A 21,064-nucleotide genomic window follows, 5' to 3' on the forward strand; every position below is an offset into this window, starting at 1 on the left:
CACACACACACACACACACACACACACACACACACACACACACACACACACACACATCCCAGCTCTACATTCCTTCACCATATGCGCGTTTGTCTCGTAAAGCCTATGATAAAGCATCCGCAGCGTTTAGGTCTGACTCTTGGGCTTGTAAATTTGAGTCTCTGTTGGTTGAAACTGTTTTTACTATAAGCAGAGAGACTCTTGTACCCCTCACTGGCACGTACCTATGCTGCTGGAGTAGTAGATCGCATGTTTCCTTAGTTTCCCAAGCAGCCCAGGGCGATGATATAATGATGTGGTGCTCAAGTCTAGCATATAATACCAGATTTAGTTCGTGGGGGAAAAATATATAGTGATTGGTTTTCCTTTTCTTTGACTATTGTATTTTTTGTATCCAAAAGAACCTGCATTTCGTATTCGGAACGACGTGCGCAGTTGAAGTTCTGAGGAGTGGGATAGTTTTGCCAACACCTGAATACCTCTGCTGGCAAAAACCAAAACAAAAAAGTCCCATTACTTTGAAAAAGACACACATTTGTGGATGCTTTTAACTTGGGAATGTAGCTGAAGGTGGACCTGAAACCTGATGTGTATTGCAGAAAATTTTCTTTTACTACTACAAAACTCGAGTCCAATACCCGACATCATCATGTACTGATATCCGCCAGCTTAAATGGACGCACATAAATTAAGAATACAAATTCTATTGATCATGACGGTGTACACTTTACCTCATATGCGTTTGAGATGTTTACAGTCTCCCCGTGCTCTGCCACATATCCAATGATACCTTTCCCCCATGGCACTTGCACTTCATTGGAGTTAAGAGTGCTAGATGATGGTCTGACTGTAGTGCCTGAGTGCACATCAAAGAACTTGGAAACCAGAGTCCTCTTGTGAGGGGGTCCTTCAACGAGGAAAAGCGAACACCTGTCTGCATCCACAAGAATGCAGACATTGATCAGGATTTTATAACTCAGATTTGTTAAGTCCAACTCGTTGGAGATATCTTTCACGAGCTCTAAGAAAAACTCCCTCTCGTTGGTTTCTTTAAGTCTGTATTTATAGTCAATGGCGCTGGATGCGTACTGAGGCACATTGACCCTGGACTCCAGCAGGGCGCTCAGGATGTGCGCGGTAGTCGGAGGCAGTGAACTGGCTTTACGCAGGAGCGCACGGCGCCTCATGCTGGACTGGGACTCGTGTTCGCTCAAGCTCACATGCTCGTCGTATGTCCAGTGTGCAGTGGTGGCTTTGGACCGAGCAAAGTTCCGTCGCAGCTCCATGTGGGACGATCTGCGCCGGAGTCCGTCAGCACTGGTCGGCCACAGTGGGTCCATGGCAGCGCCCCGCTTCTCCTCGACAGAGGACACTTTCGACGGCTGATGCTCCTTCAACCACCTGCTAACCTGGTCACATTTGGCTTTCCGAACGAGATACTCCTCGAACAGATCCGGGTGGCAATCCAAAAACGCCTCTATATCCGAGAAGTCAAACGCTGTCATAGTGAAAGCAGCTGTGAAGACCAAATGAGATTCTTAAATGTAACAGAGCAGGAGTTAGATGGGAGTGAGGGAGTGAGGCAGCTACATTCGAGCTTCACAGAGAAGTGATGATCTCAAAACATTTTTATATGCATTCCTAGTATGACCCAGTATAGTTCCCCTTGTTCTCCCCCAAAATACAGGCAGCAGAAGTGGTCAAATAAATTCACTTTTCACAAGAGACGAACTATACAGCTGTCCGTCAAACGAGAGATTGAGCTGTTTCTCTGGGGATTTCTGTAGAATAGTATGCAGAGGTGTGGAAAAACACAGCGCCTATTCTCCCCAGCAATAAAAAAAAGAAAAAAGAAAAGACAACTGCAGGGCAGTGTCTTTAGTGCCTCTCTTTATTCTATACCACCAGAGACACTCAGCTCACCATAAAGTCAGTGATGTTTCAGTTACATTTACAGGAAAAACGCTGTTTTTAATGTACATTTAAATAATGAAGCTGTTTGAACAGATGGGCAAAGTAAACATGCACATTGTATTTTAAATGTGATAGATAGATAGATAGATAGATAGATAGATAGATAGATAGATAGATAGATAGATAGATAGATAGATAGATAGATAGATAGATAGATAGATAGATAGATAGATAGATAGATAGTTAGATAGATAGATAGATAGATAGATAGATAGATAGATAGATAAGATAGATAGATAGATAGATAGATAGATAGATAGATAGATAGATAGATAGATAGATAGATAGATAGATAGATAGATAGATAGATAGAGCTCTGACTTGCTTTATGAACAGCTCTGAATAACTCAAGGGCACTTGCCTCCCAGCTAACAGAATGTGACTGAATAGTTGGAGAATGAAATGAAAACATTTAAATAAAATCTGTTAATTTACCACATTTTTTCCCCTAAGCAACTCTATGCAAATGAGGAAAAAATGGTGTAATTTTATTTAAAACAATTTTCATTGTACTGACAAATGCACCTATGTTACCTTGGAGTCTCACACACACACACACACACACATGCACACATGCCCACACACTGTGCTCTGTGATTGTGAAATGTGTGTGTGTGTGTGTGTGTGTGTGTGTGTGTGTGTGTGTGTGTGTGTGTGTGTGTGTGTGTGTGTGTGTGTGTTTCCTGAAACATGAAATTAAAGAAAAATTCTCCCGAGCTGTGAGCTTTGAAGTGTGAGTTCACAGGTTCATCTTTTTTTCTTTCATCCTTAGCTCACATGAAAGAAACATCATGAATGTCTTCATAAGTCCTTTCAGAAAGCTTATAGTCCGCCAACAAGACAAGAGCGGATTTGTAACTGGGCACTGAAGACGAGTGCAAGAGTCAGTGTGTGTGTGTGTCTGTCTTTCAACCATCAACACATTCTCTTTTTCAGCAGTTAGAAAGTAACATTTTTATTTATTTAGTTTTGTCGTTTTGCCTCTGTACACCACTAAATCTGATTTTAAGTCATTATCCATTTCCCACCGTGAAGTGTTGTTTGAGCAGGGAATATAGCCCCGTGCACTTCTCAATTAATCAGCAGCCACATCACCAATAAACACCAGTGACCCGGTTCAACTGGCAGCCATATATGCACATGCCACCATGTTTGTCAAACCATTAGCTGTTTCTTTCCTTCTCCATACTTCTCTTCTCCCATTATTCTAGTACAGTTTAGTCTTTGTTTCATTTGTCAGATAATGCAGCCTCCTTTATCTGGTTTTTGGCAAAGTCTAATTTTTTACCGAGTGTAAACAGTGGTTTGCATCTGGCTGTAAACCAATCTCTGTGTTTCCATTCATGAAGGCATTTCTTGGTTACAGACTTCCTCGCTTTTAACTTTGAACATTTTTAACTTTGTTAGATGTTATTAAGTTTTCTGGCTGTAATTCTGAGACCTTATCTGTTTGCACTGAAGCTGAATTTTGTTTGTGTGTGATTGTGCTGTGTTTGCAGGGTAAGATAGCTTAATAAAATTGCTAAAAGCAATATTACTACAACATAATTGGCACAGCAAAGCTGATGAGACCTGACAGTCTTTAGCTTCACTTGTGGCTTTCAGAGGTTAGAAGGTGAAGTTTAATTTCTGCTCTCCTTTAACAGGTTTTGACCAGTGAGGTTATTTTTTTTTTGAAGTCAGTCTTTTTCTGACAAAGTTGTATTTTTACTCAGTTGTATAAAGCATTTGTATTCTATTTTTATCCTATTGTATATTTTATTCTATTTATTCTACTGTATATAGTATTTTATTTTATTCTATTCTGTACAGTTGTGTACAGTATTTTATTCCTATTGTATTCTAATTTTTGCTATATAACTTTTGCACTGTCCACTTCCTGCTATGACAAAACGAATTTCCCACGTGTGGGACTAATAAAGGTTATCTTATCTTATCTTATCTTATCTTATCTTATCTTATCTTATCTTATCTTATCTTATCTTATCTTATCTTATCTTATCTTATCTTATCTTATCTTATCAACAAATGTCACATGATGACAGTGGTGAGCTAATTTTTCACAATGTGTCTGAAGTTCTTGGCATGAGAGCTACAGATAAGGCTGGTTTCCTGTTGTTGTTGCAAATCATCCACTAACTGTCAACTTCCATCTGCACAATAACCTAATATTAGGGAAAGCACTGCAGCTGCACATTTATAATGCAGCAGCGGGAACTATAATCCGGAGAGAGAGCGGCAGCTCTGCTGGGCCAGAGCAGGGTAATTGGTTACTGGACTTAGCTTATGCTGCTTGATAGGACTTGCATGTTTTGCTGAGACTTTGGACAAGGTCTCTTGAGAATCCCAATTAAAAAGCAGAATGCAGAATGGGTCTTGTGAGTTAACAAACAAGGTTTGCTGCTTGGAAAGCAGTCCAAATCGCGTTCAATAAAAGGCAGCCGCACGCATTGATTGAAAAACTGGTATTTTAATGCAATTTTCAGGTTTCTGGATTTAGTGTGTATTCTTCAATAAACTTCTTACTACTAGGCATAAAAAAGACCCTGCATGAATAATAGAGTGTTTGCAGTGGTTCAAGCCATTTTTGTTGTTTTATTTGAGAGCTGGTCTGGTCTGGAAAGGTCTCTCCCATAATTTTCACATATTAAGCAAATCTGGATCCAGTAACATCTGAATGGGAATCTAATGCCGTAGTGGCCTTTTGGTCACTGTGCATAAAGGCAGCGCATATCACAGCAGCTTTAAATGTAATATGCCTATGTTTTGTAGTTACTTATTTAGCCATAAATATTTTATGTTACATAATAAAGAAACATTTTCAGGGGTTTAATATCATAAATCTTGTTTTCAAATTAAAAACGAATGTAATTGTTTTGGGGACAAGTGTGAAAAGGAAAATTGAAGGATGATATCAATTTGCTATCATTACACAAGAAAGAGCTGGCTCAGCAGGAATAAAAGTTTTTCAATCACCTTTATTTCTTTAACAGGAAGTAAGTGCAGGAATTTACAAGGAAATACCACGTATATGGTAAAACAGCAGTGTGTACAATTCTAACAAGGCTGGCAGTGAATATTTGGTATAATCCAAACACAGCCTGGACTCTCTTAGGCAAAGTTTCATGTCATTTCTTTAAAGTCTTCAGAAATAGTTCCCCAGGCTTCTTGAAGGACATTCAAAGCTCCTCTTGGATGTTGGCTGCTTTTTTGTTTTGTTCTCTGTCAAAATGATCCCACACTGCTTCAATAATGTTGAGGTCTGAGCGCTGGGGAGGCCTTTCCATGACTCACAGTTTAATTGTGTGTTATTCCATCCAGGTATGCTTTTATTGCATTAACAGTGTGTTTGGCATCATTGTCATATTGAAAAAAGAAGCTGTTGCATAGTGGATGAAAATCTGTCTGTACTTTTCTGTGTTCATAATTCCATCAATTCCATCAAGTCCCCAACAACACTTCCTGAAATATTTCCCCAAACCATGATGGAGCCTCCACTGTGTTTTATACACAGTCACTGTGGTATCGCTCTCCTGATCTCCTCTGTACATATTGATAACAATTTGAACTTGAATCAAATCTTGATCCATCTAACCATCAAACTGGTTGACACAAATTTTCTGTGCAGTTCTTGTGTAATCTGACATACCTGAGCCTTTCCTTAAGAAAGCTTAATGACAGCCTCCCTTCCACTGAGCCCATTTCTTATAAGACAGTAGTTGAACCTAGTGAACAGTAGGTGGATCAAGGGCCAAATGCATCACTCAGATCCTGCCTGAGTCTTTGCTGGATATTTTTTTTCCTATTCCTTAAGGACATGAGATTCAGATACTGTTGCCTGTTATGTGTAGACATAACACTGGTTAATCCCCTCAGTGACTGAATAGGTCTGTGTTTAATGGCTTAATTTAACAATTAGACATTCCTCTGAAAACAATCAGGTACAAGGACTGGACTAAAAGTAAGTGAAAAAGCAGCTAATGTCCAAAGAAAATTTTTGAAAGAACTTTAGAGGTTTTCTCCAAAGCACTATCACTCAATAAAACTTAAAAAAAAGAAATAAAGAAATAAAGAAATACAAGAAACTATGAGGCACAGTTTGTAAAGTGAAACATGGAAAGTGAAAACAGGAAACTAAATATTTAGTTTCCTGTAACATTTAGATTTAACATTTAACATTTAGATTTAAATATAACATTTAGATTTAAATATAACATTTAGATTTAAATATAACATTTTGATTTAACTTTTAAAATTGTGTTTTAAATATGAAAAGTTACAAATATTTTACTAAATGTTGTAAAAAATGACTCGGGAAAAATCATGTTTTTGTAAGGTTTTGAGCTAAATGTGGAAAAATGTTGCTGTTAATTTCAGCATGTTTCACTTTACAAACGACGCCCCACACGTGTTACTTTTTGGCATGCCAACACTTACATTTGATGGACAGTTTGGGGGCATTCACTAATGCACATAATCTGGATCTATTTCAGTCTTTGTGTTGCGCAGGAATGAAATACGACTCCTGCAACCCAACACCAGTCGCACAGCTTGTATCTGGTGTCGGTGTGTGCTAGTCAGAGCCAGCTTCATTTTCTTTGCACCCATTCACTGAGCTGTGAATGCGTAATATTATCAGATCCACACTGGATGACTGGATGATGGGCGTTCTCAGCAGTGATTGTAAGTAATATTAGTAAATCAGTCGAGACTTGATTTTTGAACAATAACGCTTAAAGAACTGTAAAAATTATATCGCACTGGTCTTAGAGTAGTCAGTGTTTAGTTAGGTTAGTTTTACAGTTGCTTTTAAGTGACATCAGTACTACACACAGTGGGCTGGATTGGGTGTCGCTCACTCTGACCCTATTGTTTGTAACACTGTCACTCTGCCTGTCCCAGGAATTCAAACCCACCTCTTTGGTCAAAAGCAAAGAGGAGATCCTCCTGTTCAGTCAAAAAAAAAGGCTTTAAAATGTTCACCTTTATTTGAAACAAGACATTTGTGTGTTTATCACAGACAGATACTCGGAACTTCTCTGGACTTCCTTTATACCACTGTCCAGGTAAGTTAATATTACGAAAATAGTAATTTATATTAATTAATGATTAAACAGCAAGTATACTCTAGAAGATTAGTCGCTGTATATATAAAATACTGCACAAAAGTCTTAGGCCGCCCCTCACTTAATGTTTTTCTATGAAAATGGGAAATAAATCCAATGATATTTTTATTTCTTTAAGTAGCTGTCCAGGCTTCTTTGAGATTCAAAGCCTTTCTTTGGATGTTAGCTACTTTTTGTCCCATGGTTTGCAGATGGCTGGAAATTATCACTCCATAAGACCTGTTGCCAGGTTGTTGTTTTTTCCTTTTTTTCTTTTCTTTTTCAGGGGAGTTATTGTAGAATTTGCCGTACCTCAGCCTTCTTCTCCTTGTTTCCCTTCCTTAAGGAGGGCTTCTTGACAGCCACACTTCCACTGAGATCATTTCAGGACACTAAACAGATCAACCGAAAGGCCAGATGCATCTCTCGGGTCCTGTTTCAGGGCTTTCATGGATTTTTTCCCTTTTGCTTAAGGACCTAACTTGCAGATCCTGTTCATCTGATGTAGATTTTTTTTTTTTTTTTTTTTTGGGGGGGGGGGGGGGGAATCCCCTAGTGTTACTGCTGGCATTTTTCATAGATTCATCTAAAGACATAGAAACAAATGATAGCTACTAGCAATAAAGTGCCTAAAGATGCAATTAAATAATAGGTCTTGCTATTTCTTTCTATTTTCTTTTTTTTTTTTTTTTTTTTTTTTTTTTGTCTATGCTTTCTGACTATCCAGAGAAGTGAAACATTCGATTTTCTAATAAAGCCAGAAATAATTGCTTTGTAAAAAAAAATAAAAAAAAAAAAAGAAACTTTTACATTTTTTTCTAAAATATGTGTGTTTTCTTGCTTTTATGACAGATGGTCTAATAAATTTGTTAAGTACTGTTTCTCAAGCTAAACTTGTGTGCAATTACAAACATCGCCTCTTTGTCCTTCTATACTAGTGGGGGTTTTTAGGGCTTTATCCTTCCTTCACATTCACTGATTATGAGTCAGGTCTTCAGCAGCCACATGGAGCCTTCACTCACCAGTGGATTCGGGGCTGATTTAAATAGACATTATCCCTGCGGTTATGGAGGAACCATACCTGGGTGAGTGTGATGCTGGCTTCATTATGAGACAGTCTTAGAATTTATAATGTAATATATCAAATGTAGTATAATTATATAATTATTTCACCTTCACAGGAGTATCACCAATCAACGCTGTAACAGCAGTGATGGCAGAAACAAAAGTCATGTTCGACTTAATGACCAACTGTAAGTAGCTGCTGATTTTATATAAATATTATAATCAAAAACTTCCTCTTCCTGTGTTTGTGGTGATACATAATAACAGTGATGGTGGGGTTTTTTTGTGTTTTTTTTTTTACCAGAATACCAAAACCAACGGACATAAATATAGCGTGAGTACTCTTTCCATAATGATAAACTGATTTGTTTTTGCACATAGTTCGACCCTTTCTTGTCTTTGTGCCTTTCATAGGGAGAAAATGATAAAGATTGCCATCCCAAAAGAGCATCCCTATTCATCGCACATCTCTCGTTTTGCAATGTTCCCATCCTTCCACTCACCAGATGACCCACATACAGGCGTCAGAGCTGCGTCTCAATCTTTCCTCAACCTCAGTATCCCAAATAGTGCACCTGATATCACTCTGCTAAGCAAAACTAAAGGTGTGATATTCTGATAAAAGGGAGTGGTAGAATGGTTAGGTCTTTAAGATGCTTCTTTTTTCACACCTAGGTGCTCCATATAGACTTGAGAGCTTAGAAACACCACTGAAAACAAGGAAGAAGGCTGTTATGTGGACAGGAGAACATGGCTTTTTTGATGTGAGTGATGAAATATCAGTGACTTCACAGTTTCACTGACGTTAATCGAAGCATAAAGTGTCTTCCTCCTTCCACCAGCATGCAAAACCAGCAAAGGGAGAGAGCCAGGTTTTCTACCCCACTCCCCCAAAGATGGTGCTGCCCAACCTGAAACTTCGAGACTGGGATTTGACGCTATCGGAGAGGACAAGCAACATCCTGAAAAACATGGAGAAGACCCTTTGGGTCACTTCCTACCAAATGCACTACACAGGTAAGAAGTGAAAATACTGAAAAAATAAATCCTTGTTAAACAGAAAGTATCAAAAGTATTCAGTTCATCAGTTTTATCTATCAGGACATATCTTAATGACCTTGTAGTACCATATCACCCTATTAGAGCACTTCGCTCTCGCTCTGCAGGCATACTTGTTGTTCCTCGAGTATTTAAAAGTAGAATGGGAGGGAGAGCCTTCAGTTTTCAGGCCCCTCTTCTGTGGAACCAGCTTCCAGTTTGGATTCGGGAGACAGACACTATCTCTACTTTTAAGATTAGGCTTAAAACTTTCCTTTTTGCCAAAGCATATAGTTAGGGCTGGACCAGGTGACCCTGAATCCTCCCTTAGTTGTGCTGCAATAGACGTAGGCTGCCGGGGGATTCCCATGATGCATTGAGTTTTTCCTTTCCAGTCACCTTTCTCACTCACTATGTGTTAACAGACCTCTCTGCATTGAATCATATCTGTTATTAACCTCTGTCTCTCTTCCACAGCATGTCTTTTATCCTGTCTTCTTTCTCTCACCCCAACCGGTCGCAGCAGATGGCCCCGCCCCTCCCTGAGCCTGGTTCTGCCGGAGGTTTCTTCCTGTTAAAAGGGAGTTTTTCCTTCCCACTGTCGCCTAAGTGCTTGCTCATAGGGGGTCATATGATTGTTGGGTTTTTCTCTGTATCTATTATTGTACGATCTACTGTGCAATAAAAAGCACCTTGAGGTAACTGTTGTGATTTGGCGCTATATAAATAAAATTGAATTGAATTGAATTGATGAAAAATCTTTGTATCTTGTATTTAGCAGGTTCTAAATTATTCACATACAGCACATGAAATATTACACCGTGCTGTTATATATTTAACCAAAAAAAAGCCAAAATGCAGAAGCAATGAGGGGAAAAACTAAGTACACCCTGTGATTCAGTATCTGGTCAAGCACCTTTTAGCAACAGTACCTTGAAGTAATCATTTCTTTATGATTTTATCTCTCGCATCATTGTAGAGGAATCTTGGCCAAGTCTTCTTTACAATGTTGCATCAGTTAATCTGAGATTTTTGAAATTTCGTTTATACACAGCTATCTTAATGTCATGCCACAGCATTTCAATTAGGTTGAGGTCCAAATCAGCAGCCTTCCACCACTGGACCCAACAGTTGGTTTGATGTGTTCTTTTTAGAGAGATGAGGCTTTCATACTTGTTCAATCTTTCTGTTTCTCTGAGATCATTGTTGATGTCTTTTCTCACTGAGAAACACACACCTGAATGCTCCAGACCAGCAAACTGACAGGACTCGCAGAGGTTCTCACACTTACTGATGATCAATCAGTTGTTATTGTATTTTGTGCAGTAATCCAAAATCTGACATTAATGTGAAATCTTGTTTTAAGGATCAGGGCCAGCAAATCCTTTTATGACAGATGATTTCAAGGAAAAAATGACTAACTTTGCTGGGATTAATTCACACACGTCAAACCTGGTAAAAGCCATTGCATTTATTATACGGTAGCATTAACAGACCAGAACACTAATAAGTCTAATTATTTTCCCTGCAGCAAGAAAGGTCGCATCCTGTGTTTGTTCCTTCTAAAGCAAGGCAAGGATGTAGAAAAAGACTGGGGAGCAATGTCAGGAGGAGCAGCTGCAGTCCCACTGCTGCTGAACTCCAAAATACATCTCCAACTCTAAACCAAAGCACTGCCTCGCCTGCTGTGAACCAACCACAAGAGATCACAGCTATGCGTAATGAGGCACCAGATCTGAACCAAATGGGTCATACTCAATCAAAGTGCAGCACTAACTCCACAAAGGCACAGCAGACTGAGCTGTCCCAGGAGGTCTTACGCAAGCAGCAAGCTCAGTGCAAATGCTCTGCGCATAAGGGCAGAAAGAGGGAAAACTGCAAAGTCCAGTTTGACAATGTCATGCAAGGATCCCCGTCACAGAGCAACCAAGAGGCTAAAACTGCCCAGATCACAAACACAGAGCAACTCTGGGACCTGTCCAACCGCCTACATCCCCAAGGAGGGATAGAAGTCAACAGAGAGGAAAGCATCTGTGTAAAGGATGTGCTAAATGACAAAAAACCTTTTAAAGTTGGAAGAAATATACCCAGCTGTAGTCCACTACTTGAAGACAAAGACCAGACGGGCAGGGAATCACATCCCAAATTGTTACCAGGAGCAGAGGACAGAGAGCGGCTACATGGCAACTCTAATCCGTGCATCATGCCACGCTCTCCTGTCCTGCCAGGCAGTTCTTCCATTGGGACTGTGGGTAAATCAGGTGCAGCCCTGACCCTATTAGACCTTCAACATTCATTCAGCAAGTCAGAGGCTCATCGCAAGTTCAACAGCTCCATCACTCATGCCGCTGTGAACCTTAGAGACAACGTAGTCTGTGGGAAAAAACACAACTTCTATGGGATTAACTGCTACTACATCCATGGATGACCTTCCATCCAGCCATTTTTCCCACTTACCCAATTCAGAATTGCAAGGATGGATGGAGTTGTTCCCAGCTGTCAGAGGAGAAATGGCATGGTACACCCTGGACAGTTTACCACTCTCACATTTACACCTACAGACAATTAACCTAACCACATACACGTTTTTGGACTGTGGGAGGAAGCCTGAGGACGGGGAGAGCATACAAACTCCACACAGGAAGGCCCTGTCCAGCTGGTGGATTGAAACCCAGGGCCTTTGTGCTGTGAGGCAACAGTACTAACCACTGCAGCTCCCATATGGCCTTATAAACATAATTGTAACATCTCAGTAAAGCAATAGCAGTTCTAATAACCTGAATCCTGAAAGTAACTTAGTATTAAAATTTAAATGACTGCATGTATTTAACATTACTTAAGTGTGACTTTTCATAACCAAAGATGCAGTGGACAGTTTTTCAGAAGCATTATTGCACCTATAGAGCAATTTATCACAGGTTTCAATATAGGTTATTGTTACATAACACCCACATTAAAGACTTCTTGGCACAACTAAAAATGGACTTTCATGGACTGACCATAAGGAATACAGCCTATTTTGTGCAATCCCTCATATGACTATAGTCACATTTAAAGTTTCTCTGTAATTGTATAAGAATGCAATTTGTTTTTCTTTCAGACTGAAGCTAATTAGAATAAACATATTACTGCGAGCACAGTAAGTGTTTCATCCATGTCGGAAGCATTGTTAATTTGCTCTTTAGCTTCATACATTTCATTTGCATTAGAGCTCAGGATTTATTTTACAGTACTGGTCTCTTACAAGCTGTGGCTAATTGTATCAAGTAAAATAAAAGCAAAAGCCTTCAAAGCTCACTTCAGTGAGTTCAGCCAGCCTGCACAGTGCACACAGAAGCAATTCAGCTGTACCAGATTCATAATGCTGCACAGATGAATACTTTAGTCTTCCCTGTAACCTTTCCAATTTTGCAGAGAGAGAGAGAGAAAAATACGAGGCTGATTTTTCCAGCAAATGTAACACAGAGTGCAGCACAGAGCATTGTGCTGCCTGTGTTATGGAATCCAACTCTGTGTATTATAGGTGCCGCAGTAACCTTCCAGCGTGCCACTGTGAAAGGAAAAAAAAGGCTCTTTTGCACAAAATCTGTTGCAGTCAGGCTGACTTGTGTGAAATGATTTTTTTTATGACAGTATGTCCTTGAGGTGCAAGCCTGCAGCCTTCACTGATACAACAGCGTCTCATTCAGACTTTCACTGAAAAAGAATAATGGCTCACAAAGCAAAGTAGACACGCACAGTTTGCTGTTTAATAATGGAGACAATATCAGTTTGTCGACGGGATGGAAATAAAAATGATATGGCTTTTGTTGAGTTCTGTTTCTGTCTGCTGTCATAATTATGCAATAAGTCTATACTTAAATCACGTGAAATGAATTAAATGTATAGAAAAACGTACCTATTTACTCAACTGTTGTATGTTTGCATTTTAATCTGTTTGCAGACGCTTTGACTGTTTAACAGCACAGATGTGATTCAGCAGTGTATCCAGTAGGTGGCGGTATATGCTAACTTTTGTCGTTTGAACTTCATTTATCGCTTCTAATAACAGTCATTTAACCATTTTTGTGATATTTACTAATGTGAATAGTCAAATAAAATAAAATAAAATAAGTCAAATAAGATATTTATCCTCTAAGATCCACTATAACGCATTAATTAACAGGACTGCATGTAAAATATGAAGACTTCTACACTGTGTCCTTGCGCTTTGGGGACCTCCTCTACACGTCTATGCGTCACGGAAACATGTCAGTGATAGAAACGCCGCCCCTTTAAGTTGACGCCGAGCTTTGCTTTGCAGTTTAATTGGAGTTGGCCTCAGTCAGTCGCCTCTCATCTCCCTCCTCCGTACAGCGGTGGAGAGACTGATGCTTTTCAGCGCGGCTGGATGGTGCATGTGTGTACTTGTCATAGTAGAGTAGCCAGGCTGTTTGGTTGGGGCTCTAAATTGACTATCTCTTCTCCGGCTGTGGCCTTTCCTGTAGTTAAACATATGTTCACCGATCGTGTCCATCTGTAGCTCAAGGTGAGTGTGTTTTCTTTCTCTCTCTCTCTTCCAAGAAAAACTCTTTGGCCTTGTAATTTTCTCTTATGCAATGATGAATCTCAAACCCTCTGGAAGTTATTTGATTGATTATGATCTTTCAGCCGAACAAATCAGGTGCATGTGAATCTTTAGTTGTAATGTTCTTCGAAACACTTCAGCAGAGTCATCAAAGTTTAACAACCCATCGATAAACTGGATAAATGTAAAAGCGCTTGACCTTAAATTTATGTCCTATAGTTTAACAAGCAACTGGTATTTATATATTTATTTATTTGTTTATTTAAAGGTCTGGACATGAGACAATATGAACAACAATAGATCACTTTGGTCTCCAGACTCTTGAGTCTTCTACAAGTTATAAAAGATGGTCTGTTGTTTCTATGATAAACCTAATATGCAGTAGAACTCATTAGCTTCACAGGCGACAAGTCATAAGACAGGACTGTGAATAATGTGCCTTTATGACTGTGTGTATCTCTCATGCTGAGTGGATGTAGGTGTGTGTGATATCCATTTTCAGATTCAATCATGGCTGGAGCTCAGCATCTCCTGCTTAACAGATAGTGGTCAAAGCAAACAGGATTATGGAGGATTTTGCTTTGTTTCACATGTAATATTGAATATTTATGGTAGTTATCAGTGCACCCGAGCAGGATTCATAAATCCAGCTGAATAAGAGTGACTTATGGCACAACTTCACAGTGAAAAAAAATGTGACTCAAAGCTGTTTTGTCAGAGATCTATGTGGCTCATATACAGAGTAATTTTACAGCTAACACAAGGTCGCTCAGTTTTCTAGAGTCCTGTGTAAACAGTGCAACAGAGGAGGCTTTTCAAGTGTTGCTTGAACTGTGTTTGTTCAAACATGTATGGGGAAGGCCACTCAGAATTTCAGCATAAATGCACGCTGGCATGGGGTGGAGCAAAGGAGGTAGATAGTGTGCATGCTGCCACAGATTTGTACACAGTTAAGGAGAAAGTCAAGGTTATTCAGTGGAACATTGAGTTTTAATTTTATTTTTTTCTTAGAGACTGGCAATGTTGATTGTTGTGACACTAAATTCTTGAGGGCTTGGTAAGTTTCGGTGTATAAACTACTTCTCATTTTTCTGTCACAGCTGTGCTCACTGGGGACTATGGTTTGTTTGGTGGCCCATCTGTCTTTCCTGCAGCTCCTGAGGTTTTTTGCTCCTATCACGCCCAAGACAGTGATTGCAGTCAAACACAAAGAGACTGTGAGAGAGAAGAATCAATAGAATCTGTGGAATGCAACAGCGAGAAATAAAATAAAATTGCTTTGTCTGGGGGAAAACACATATAATCGCAGAGTTTCAAAAAGAAAACGTGGTTAAGGAGGATTTTCTAAATTTATTTTATTTTATTTAACTGGACATTTTGTACAGTAGAATATTTATTTTGAAAATCCTAAATAATAGGTGTGGTGCTTAATTTAATTTCATGGGTATAGCTAGTATCAGCAGTAAAGCACTGCATTTCATAAGGTGACCTCCAGCTCACAGTAATTTCACTGAATGTTTGAATGGGCCTATAATCTGTCAGATTCTACAGAATTCGTTCATTTTGGTGCTGAGTCTTTATATTGCATGGGCTGTTTCCAGTTTTTTAGGTAACCTGCTGTTGTGTTGTTTATAGTGTAACATCATATTGCAGAAAATTGCACAGCACCGATGGTCAGGCCAGCACATTGATATTTACCAGTCAATAATTTCCTTGCAATGATCAACAGAATTCAGATAGCAGAGGATGTATAGAGCTATCATTTTCGCACACTGGCTCATACACTGACCTGTGTGAAGTAGTTGTGGCTTCAGGGTGTACGTTACAAAAAACCCCAAACTTATTTGTAATAGCCGCTAACTGGCAGGTGAACAATGCAAAAAAAAGTGTCAACAAAGCAGCTGTTGTGAGTATGTGGCAGGTGTTTTTGCTATTTTTGCAGGGCCTGTAGGTCTACATAAATAATTCATGTGGTTTCATATCTAAAAATATACATGTGGTTTTAGGCCGGCACAAGAGAAGCTCCTCCTTTGAGCTGTAGTTTCTGTAGTTTTCAAATTCAACTTAAGGGTTTTTGTTTTGTTTTTGTTTGTTTTTCTGGTGGGGGGGGGGGGGGGGGGGGGGGGGGGGGGGGGAGTGACTTAATATAGAACTGAAGAAGCTTCTCGGATGAGAGGTGAAACGTCTTCAAGCAACTTAAAGAAGTCCAGACGCTTTTCTTTACAAGCTCCTTTGACTACGATGACCTGGATGACTGAGAACCTTCACAGACGTTTCTAAATAATAAAACCCTGCAACAGGCTGACGACTTTTCCTCTTGCCTTATGACAGCTGAGATAGCCTCCAGCTCCCAAACACAACCCTGAATTTGATAGCAGGATAGATGGATAAGATCATCACTCCCGCTGTTATGCAATTTGTCCATCTACTTTTTGTCCAAATTAGTAATGTAGTTTTTTAATAGCAGCTTGCTACTCTTGTCTTCAGCCTCCTCCAGGCATTGGAGAGACTGAAAGAAGCTCAGAGACTGGTTTCGTAACTCCCTCACAGACTGCCAGATATCTGCATGAAATTTTAACGAGGGCGGCACTAGTTGATACTTATTGATAAAAACCAATAAAGCACAGTGAGGGGGAAAAAACATGTTTTTTTCCAAACTCCTGCATATGGTAAATGGCCTGTATTTATATAGCGCTTTACTAGTCCCTAAGGACCCCAAAGCGCTTTACATATCCAGTCATCCACCCATTCACACACAGGTGATGGCAAGCTACATTGTAGCCACAGCCACCCTGGGGCGCACTGACAGAGGCGAGGCTGCCGGACACTGGCGCCACCGGGCCCTCTGACCACCACCAGTAGGCAACGGGTGAAGTGTCTTGCCCAAGGACACAATGACCGAGACTGTCCAAGCAGGGGCTCGAACCGGCAACCTTCCGATTACAAGGCGAACTCCCAACTCTTGAGCCACAATCGCCCGTCTACAATAGCGGTCTTTCTGTGGCATTTAAAACTGATCCGATACTGTCTTTAAGAATGACAGTTTTTATGTAACAGAACAGTTACTTCTGCTTTTCAAGTTCGAATCATATCAACAAATACCGACATAATAAAGCATGACAGTGTCATTTTATACAGTCACTTACCGCTTTATTAGGTACACCCTTCTAGTACAGGGTTGGGCCCCTGAGCTGCCTTAATTCTCATGGCATTGGTTCAACAATCCCCTGAAAACGTTCTTTAGAGATTTGGATTCATATTGACATGATAGCATCACACAATTGCTTCAGATTTGTGGGTGAAGGCCATCTGAGTACAGTGAACTCATCATCATGTTCAAAAAATCTGTTTTAGATGATCTGAGCTTTGTGACACGGCAGGATTCACCCCTGCATTTATGATGTTTACACCAAATTCTGACCCTACCATTCAAATTCTCACAGGGAAATCTAGACTCATCAGACCAGGCAATGTTTTTTTTCCAGTGTTGCCTGGTCTGATAAGTTTTAATTGCTGAGGAGATGCAAATTCTAGTCCTAGTTTCCTGTTCTTGGCAGCTCATTGTGGTATTCCTATGCTGTAGCCTGTCTGCTTCAGGGCTGAACATGGTGTGCATTTAGAGATGGTCTTCTTCATACCTTTGTTGTAACATTCTTCACTGATCTCCTGCATCATCAAAGCATTTTTACACAGATAACTATCGCTCACTGGGTAGTTTTTCTTTTTAGCATGATTCTCTATGAGCCTTTATGCCATCAACAACCATTCAAAGTCACTTAAATCACTTTTTCCCCAAATCTACACACATAAATGTGCTCCCATGTGATGGTCAACGAGTGCTGCAACAGATGTACCCAATAAAGTGGCTGGTTAGTGTGCATATTTGGTGGTAGTGCTCTGTTCTGAGACCACTCCCCATTTAAAGTCACTTAAATCACCTTTCTTCCTCATTTTGAACTTCAGGTCTTGTCTTTGTATCAACATGCCTAATTACACAGAGTTGCTGCCATGTGATCTGAGTAGTTGCAGTTGAACAGATGTACCTAATAAAGTGGTGAGCTGGTGCATAAGAATCTATCCCTGCTTATTTTCACAGCTGTAGATGAAGGTTCTGTTAATTTGTAGTTCTTTGCTTTGTCCTCACTGGTTGAAAAACCAGGATATTGTGAATTTTAAATAAGTAACATAACACTCCATATATATCGTGTCAGTCCATAAACTTTCAGAGGTGGTTCTCATCAACCATCTTCATAAACAATGATGAATCCGACTCTTTGATTTTGGATTCTTTGATCCTTGGACTTTTCAGTCTTATGACCTGGACATGCAGTGATGTTCCAGCTTCATCAGAGCTCCCATCATGTAGCGTCCTTGTCTGATGTAAATATAACCAGCTAAACATGTTCACAGCTGTATGCTGTGCTTTGTGGCTAAGTACTGCCTCACAGTCCTGTTTTGAGTGACTCGAATTCTTGTTGGCGTGATGTGACAGATTTCAAAATATGATAGTGGTTGAATTAATTCGGTACTGAAATTGGCAGTCTGTTCACATTTTTTAGTCAAGTGAACTTTTTAGATTTGGTGTGCAATATCAAGCAAGAAATATATTTACAGTTTTTCTCAGTCGCTTTGGTGCATTTCTCACAACAGAATTGAACTCTCCACCACTACTAAGGCACTTCTCAAAACAATTAGTGCAAACTGCAAAACATGGTGGATAACTTGCAAAAGTGAGTCACTCCATCAAAAAGAAAAGTCAGGTGTCCAAAATAAGTTGTCAATGCATCAACAACAAATCCCTTGAGCAAAACAGACAATACATTCATCAAAAGCAAGTACTGATACCAAACAAAGTGTCAGGGCTGTCACAATTACAAGTCAGTAGTCCAGCACCTTTGGTCACGAAATCACATGGTCTGAACATGTTCTCATTGTGACGGATGTCTTTGTAGGTGCTTCCCAATGACATGTCAAGTCCGGACCGCATGCATGGCATGTTGAAAACCATAAATTGTAAAGGACAATCAAGACACTCCATATGCACTCTTGATAATATTTAATTTAAACTGTTCACAGCATTGTGCAAACTGGGGAAATACAGTAAATCCAACATTTTACAGCAAACAAACTCACTTAGACAGTAAACCTCACTGCAGTAGTTACGACTCAAAAAAAACAAACTGAAAAACAGACACTGCTGCATATCAATCATTGATATCTAGACGCTCCTGTCTGTTGGTTTACATTACAGTATATATGTACTTGTGGAGTGGGGGATGCTGTGCCGCGGTTCACCTGTGACTGGGTAGGAGAGGCTTTTCATTGGTTGCAAGTAGGAGTGACACACACCAATTTTCATTAGTGTGAGATAAGGTTCACCTGAGACATGTAGTTTATGGAGATTTTCATGGGAACTCCTCCAAAATAGGGTTTTCAAAATGGGTGTATGAATCGTTTGACAAGCTGTTCAGCAATTTTGAGTGCACTGACACAAGCAATGCAATGAAGACTATTAGTTGTAAGGACAATGACTATTCAGCCGGTACAAGTATGAATAATTGTGACATTCATGATGAAAGAAAGGAGATAGTGATGAATAGGAAGTCAAACGTGACCATTCTTTAGATATTTGTACTCACTCAACTGCTTCATGTCCAAAGGCATTTGCCTTTGGACGCAGTGAACGTGAAACCGCCACAGGGTTGTGCCAAAACGACTACATGTTGTGGTGGTTGAACTAACTGTTGTGCAATGTTTAATTCTGTTGTGAGAAATGCACCAAAGCGACTGAGAAAAACTGTAAGGTGTCTATTAGCAACATCATATGAGGAAAAAAACTTTATTTGGGCACTAAATTAGGTCAAAAGACGATGGCTGAATTTTCAAAAACCTGTAGGTGAGATCTGATCTCTCCGCAACTTTAGCAGTACTGACTGCAACTGACGTCTTTCAGAGGATGACTGCAGAGTAACCACAAAGCACGAGCTTGTCAGAGAAGAAAACTCAGCGCTGCTTTGTGTTGGCTCCTCATTCTTTTGTCACTTCAGGGATGCCACAGTTTGAGTCATCCTCTGGTGCTGTGACAGTTTATATGCTACAAAATCAGGGAGGGACTCATCTGTGCTGTCCTGATGTAGTTCGTGCATGAAGTAAATCTCTCAAAATGTGGTAACTCCTCTCAGTCAGACACTTAGTCTTTGTCTGTTCATAAATGGAAGGTAAAGGAAGACGATGCCATGTCTAAATATATCGTCACTCCAATGTCTAAGAGGTGGCTTGTGGCAGTGCAGATGTTCATTTAGCTTTTTGTGATTTCTCTTTATTAAACCTGTTTTTCGTCCCCATGAGAGTCATAACTACTGTTATCTTTAATTGGGGAAGCAACAGCTGCATCACCTGACAAGCAAGTTGCTACATGATACATCATAAAGAGCTCTCTGGGCCCGGAAATCCAGCCAATCTATGTTTTTCCCCTCTCTTATCAGCAAGTGTTGAACCAAGCTGCAGCTATTCTGCATTCTAATAGGCTGGTGCTGAGTTATGAGGCTGTCTGGCTCCCTTACACTGAGAGTACAACAAAGAAAAGGACCTCTGTCACCCTCAGAGCTGACAAGAGAAAGAGACAGTGAGGGAGTTACGGGGATGTTGGAGCGTAGGTGGTGCACCGAGGTTATAGCTGATTAACAGGATGCGGTGTAGTAGTTTTGAGAGTGTGACACAGAGCCTGTGACGTGTCAGGCAGTTTTAGGCATGAATGAGAAAGGTGGCTGTGTTTCTAGCATGAAAATAGCTCTACAAAGCTCCTCTTAGGGTGATGAGCAGTGACAGCTTCACACTTCTGCTTCATACTCCTGAAAATGTAATACTGCAAATAGTGGAGAGGCACTTTAAGCTCAGCACCGTGATCCCTTTTTTTGGAGCAGCTCCCTGTGGCCTTGGCAACCTTTCACCACAACCTCTTAAAGCAGATCAGGAGCAGGCGTGACTGTATGCCCCCCTCTTTCAGGAAAGGGTGTGCCTCACACACAGGGAGACGTGGGCTGGCAAACATTGCCATGCTGGAGGGTCAAGAGCTGTGAGAATGAATAATATCATTATATTGGGATGAACTAGTGTTCTTTCTGTGTCAGTCCACAATGCTGATGGCTTGTAGGGTGCTCCCATGATAACCTGGGATACTGAGAATTGTCACGGAGGAGCAGGGAGGACTCGGCGCAGACTGAAATCTCAGAAAAACAGGTTTATTTACACACTCCAGGTGCACTATATACAGGTGAAGGAGAAGGGGGCCAGGGTTCCCAGGGGTGCAGAGAGG

The 21,064-nt window shown here is 40.2% G+C and overlaps 3 protein-coding genes across 5 annotated transcripts in view; 2 read left to right on the forward strand and 1 right to left on the reverse strand.

Moving 5' to 3' along the window:
* pde11al (phosphodiesterase 11a, like) overlaps nucleotides 1–1,817 on the reverse strand; it is a 28,721-nt gene extending 26,904 nt beyond the window's left edge. For both annotated transcript variants that reach the window (XR_006054742.1, XM_005934768.3), the window contains exon 1: nucleotides 732–1,817. Coding sequence is in view for 1 of the 2 variants with exons in the window: in XM_005934768.3 (XP_005934830.2) it covers nucleotides 732–1,505 (774 nt within the window). In the remaining variant the exon portion in view is untranslated. The remainder of the gene's footprint in view (nucleotides 1–731) is intronic.
* A 4,712-nt stretch (nucleotides 1,818–6,529) lies between these two features.
* LOC102300739 (uncharacterized protein C7orf31 homolog) lies at nucleotides 6,530–13,163 on the forward strand. Its single transcript, XM_014337595.2, has 10 exons — nucleotides 6,530–6,657; nucleotides 6,995–7,040; nucleotides 8,018–8,164; nucleotides 8,261–8,332; nucleotides 8,449–8,478; nucleotides 8,559–8,749; nucleotides 8,820–8,908; nucleotides 8,987–9,161; nucleotides 10,549–10,637; nucleotides 10,714–13,163. The coding sequence occupies exons 3-10, from the start codon at nucleotides 8,061–8,063 to the stop codon at nucleotides 11,608–11,610; spliced, it is 1,647 nt and encodes a 548-aa protein (XP_014193081.2). The 5' UTR covers nucleotides 6,530–6,657; nucleotides 6,995–7,040; nucleotides 8,018–8,060; the 3' UTR covers nucleotides 11,611–13,163.
* A 322-nt stretch (nucleotides 13,164–13,485) lies between these two features.
* The window catches only part of osbpl3b (oxysterol binding protein-like 3b), a 38,562-nt gene continuing 30,983 nt past the window's right edge, over nucleotides 13,486–21,064 (forward strand). For both annotated transcript variants that reach the window (XM_005934769.2, XM_005934770.2), the window contains exon 1: nucleotides 13,486–13,710. The gene's annotated coding sequence lies outside the window, so the exon portion shown is untranslated. The remainder of the gene's footprint in view (nucleotides 13,711–21,064) is intronic.

This window comes from Haplochromis burtoni, unplaced genomic scaffold, assembly GCF_018398535.1.
Source record: "Haplochromis burtoni strain Fernald_Lab_line unplaced genomic scaffold, NCSU_Asbu1 Contig_120, whole genome shotgun sequence".
In the NCBI taxonomy this organism is placed as follows: Eukaryota; Metazoa; Chordata; class Actinopteri; order Cichliformes; family Cichlidae; genus Haplochromis; species Haplochromis burtoni.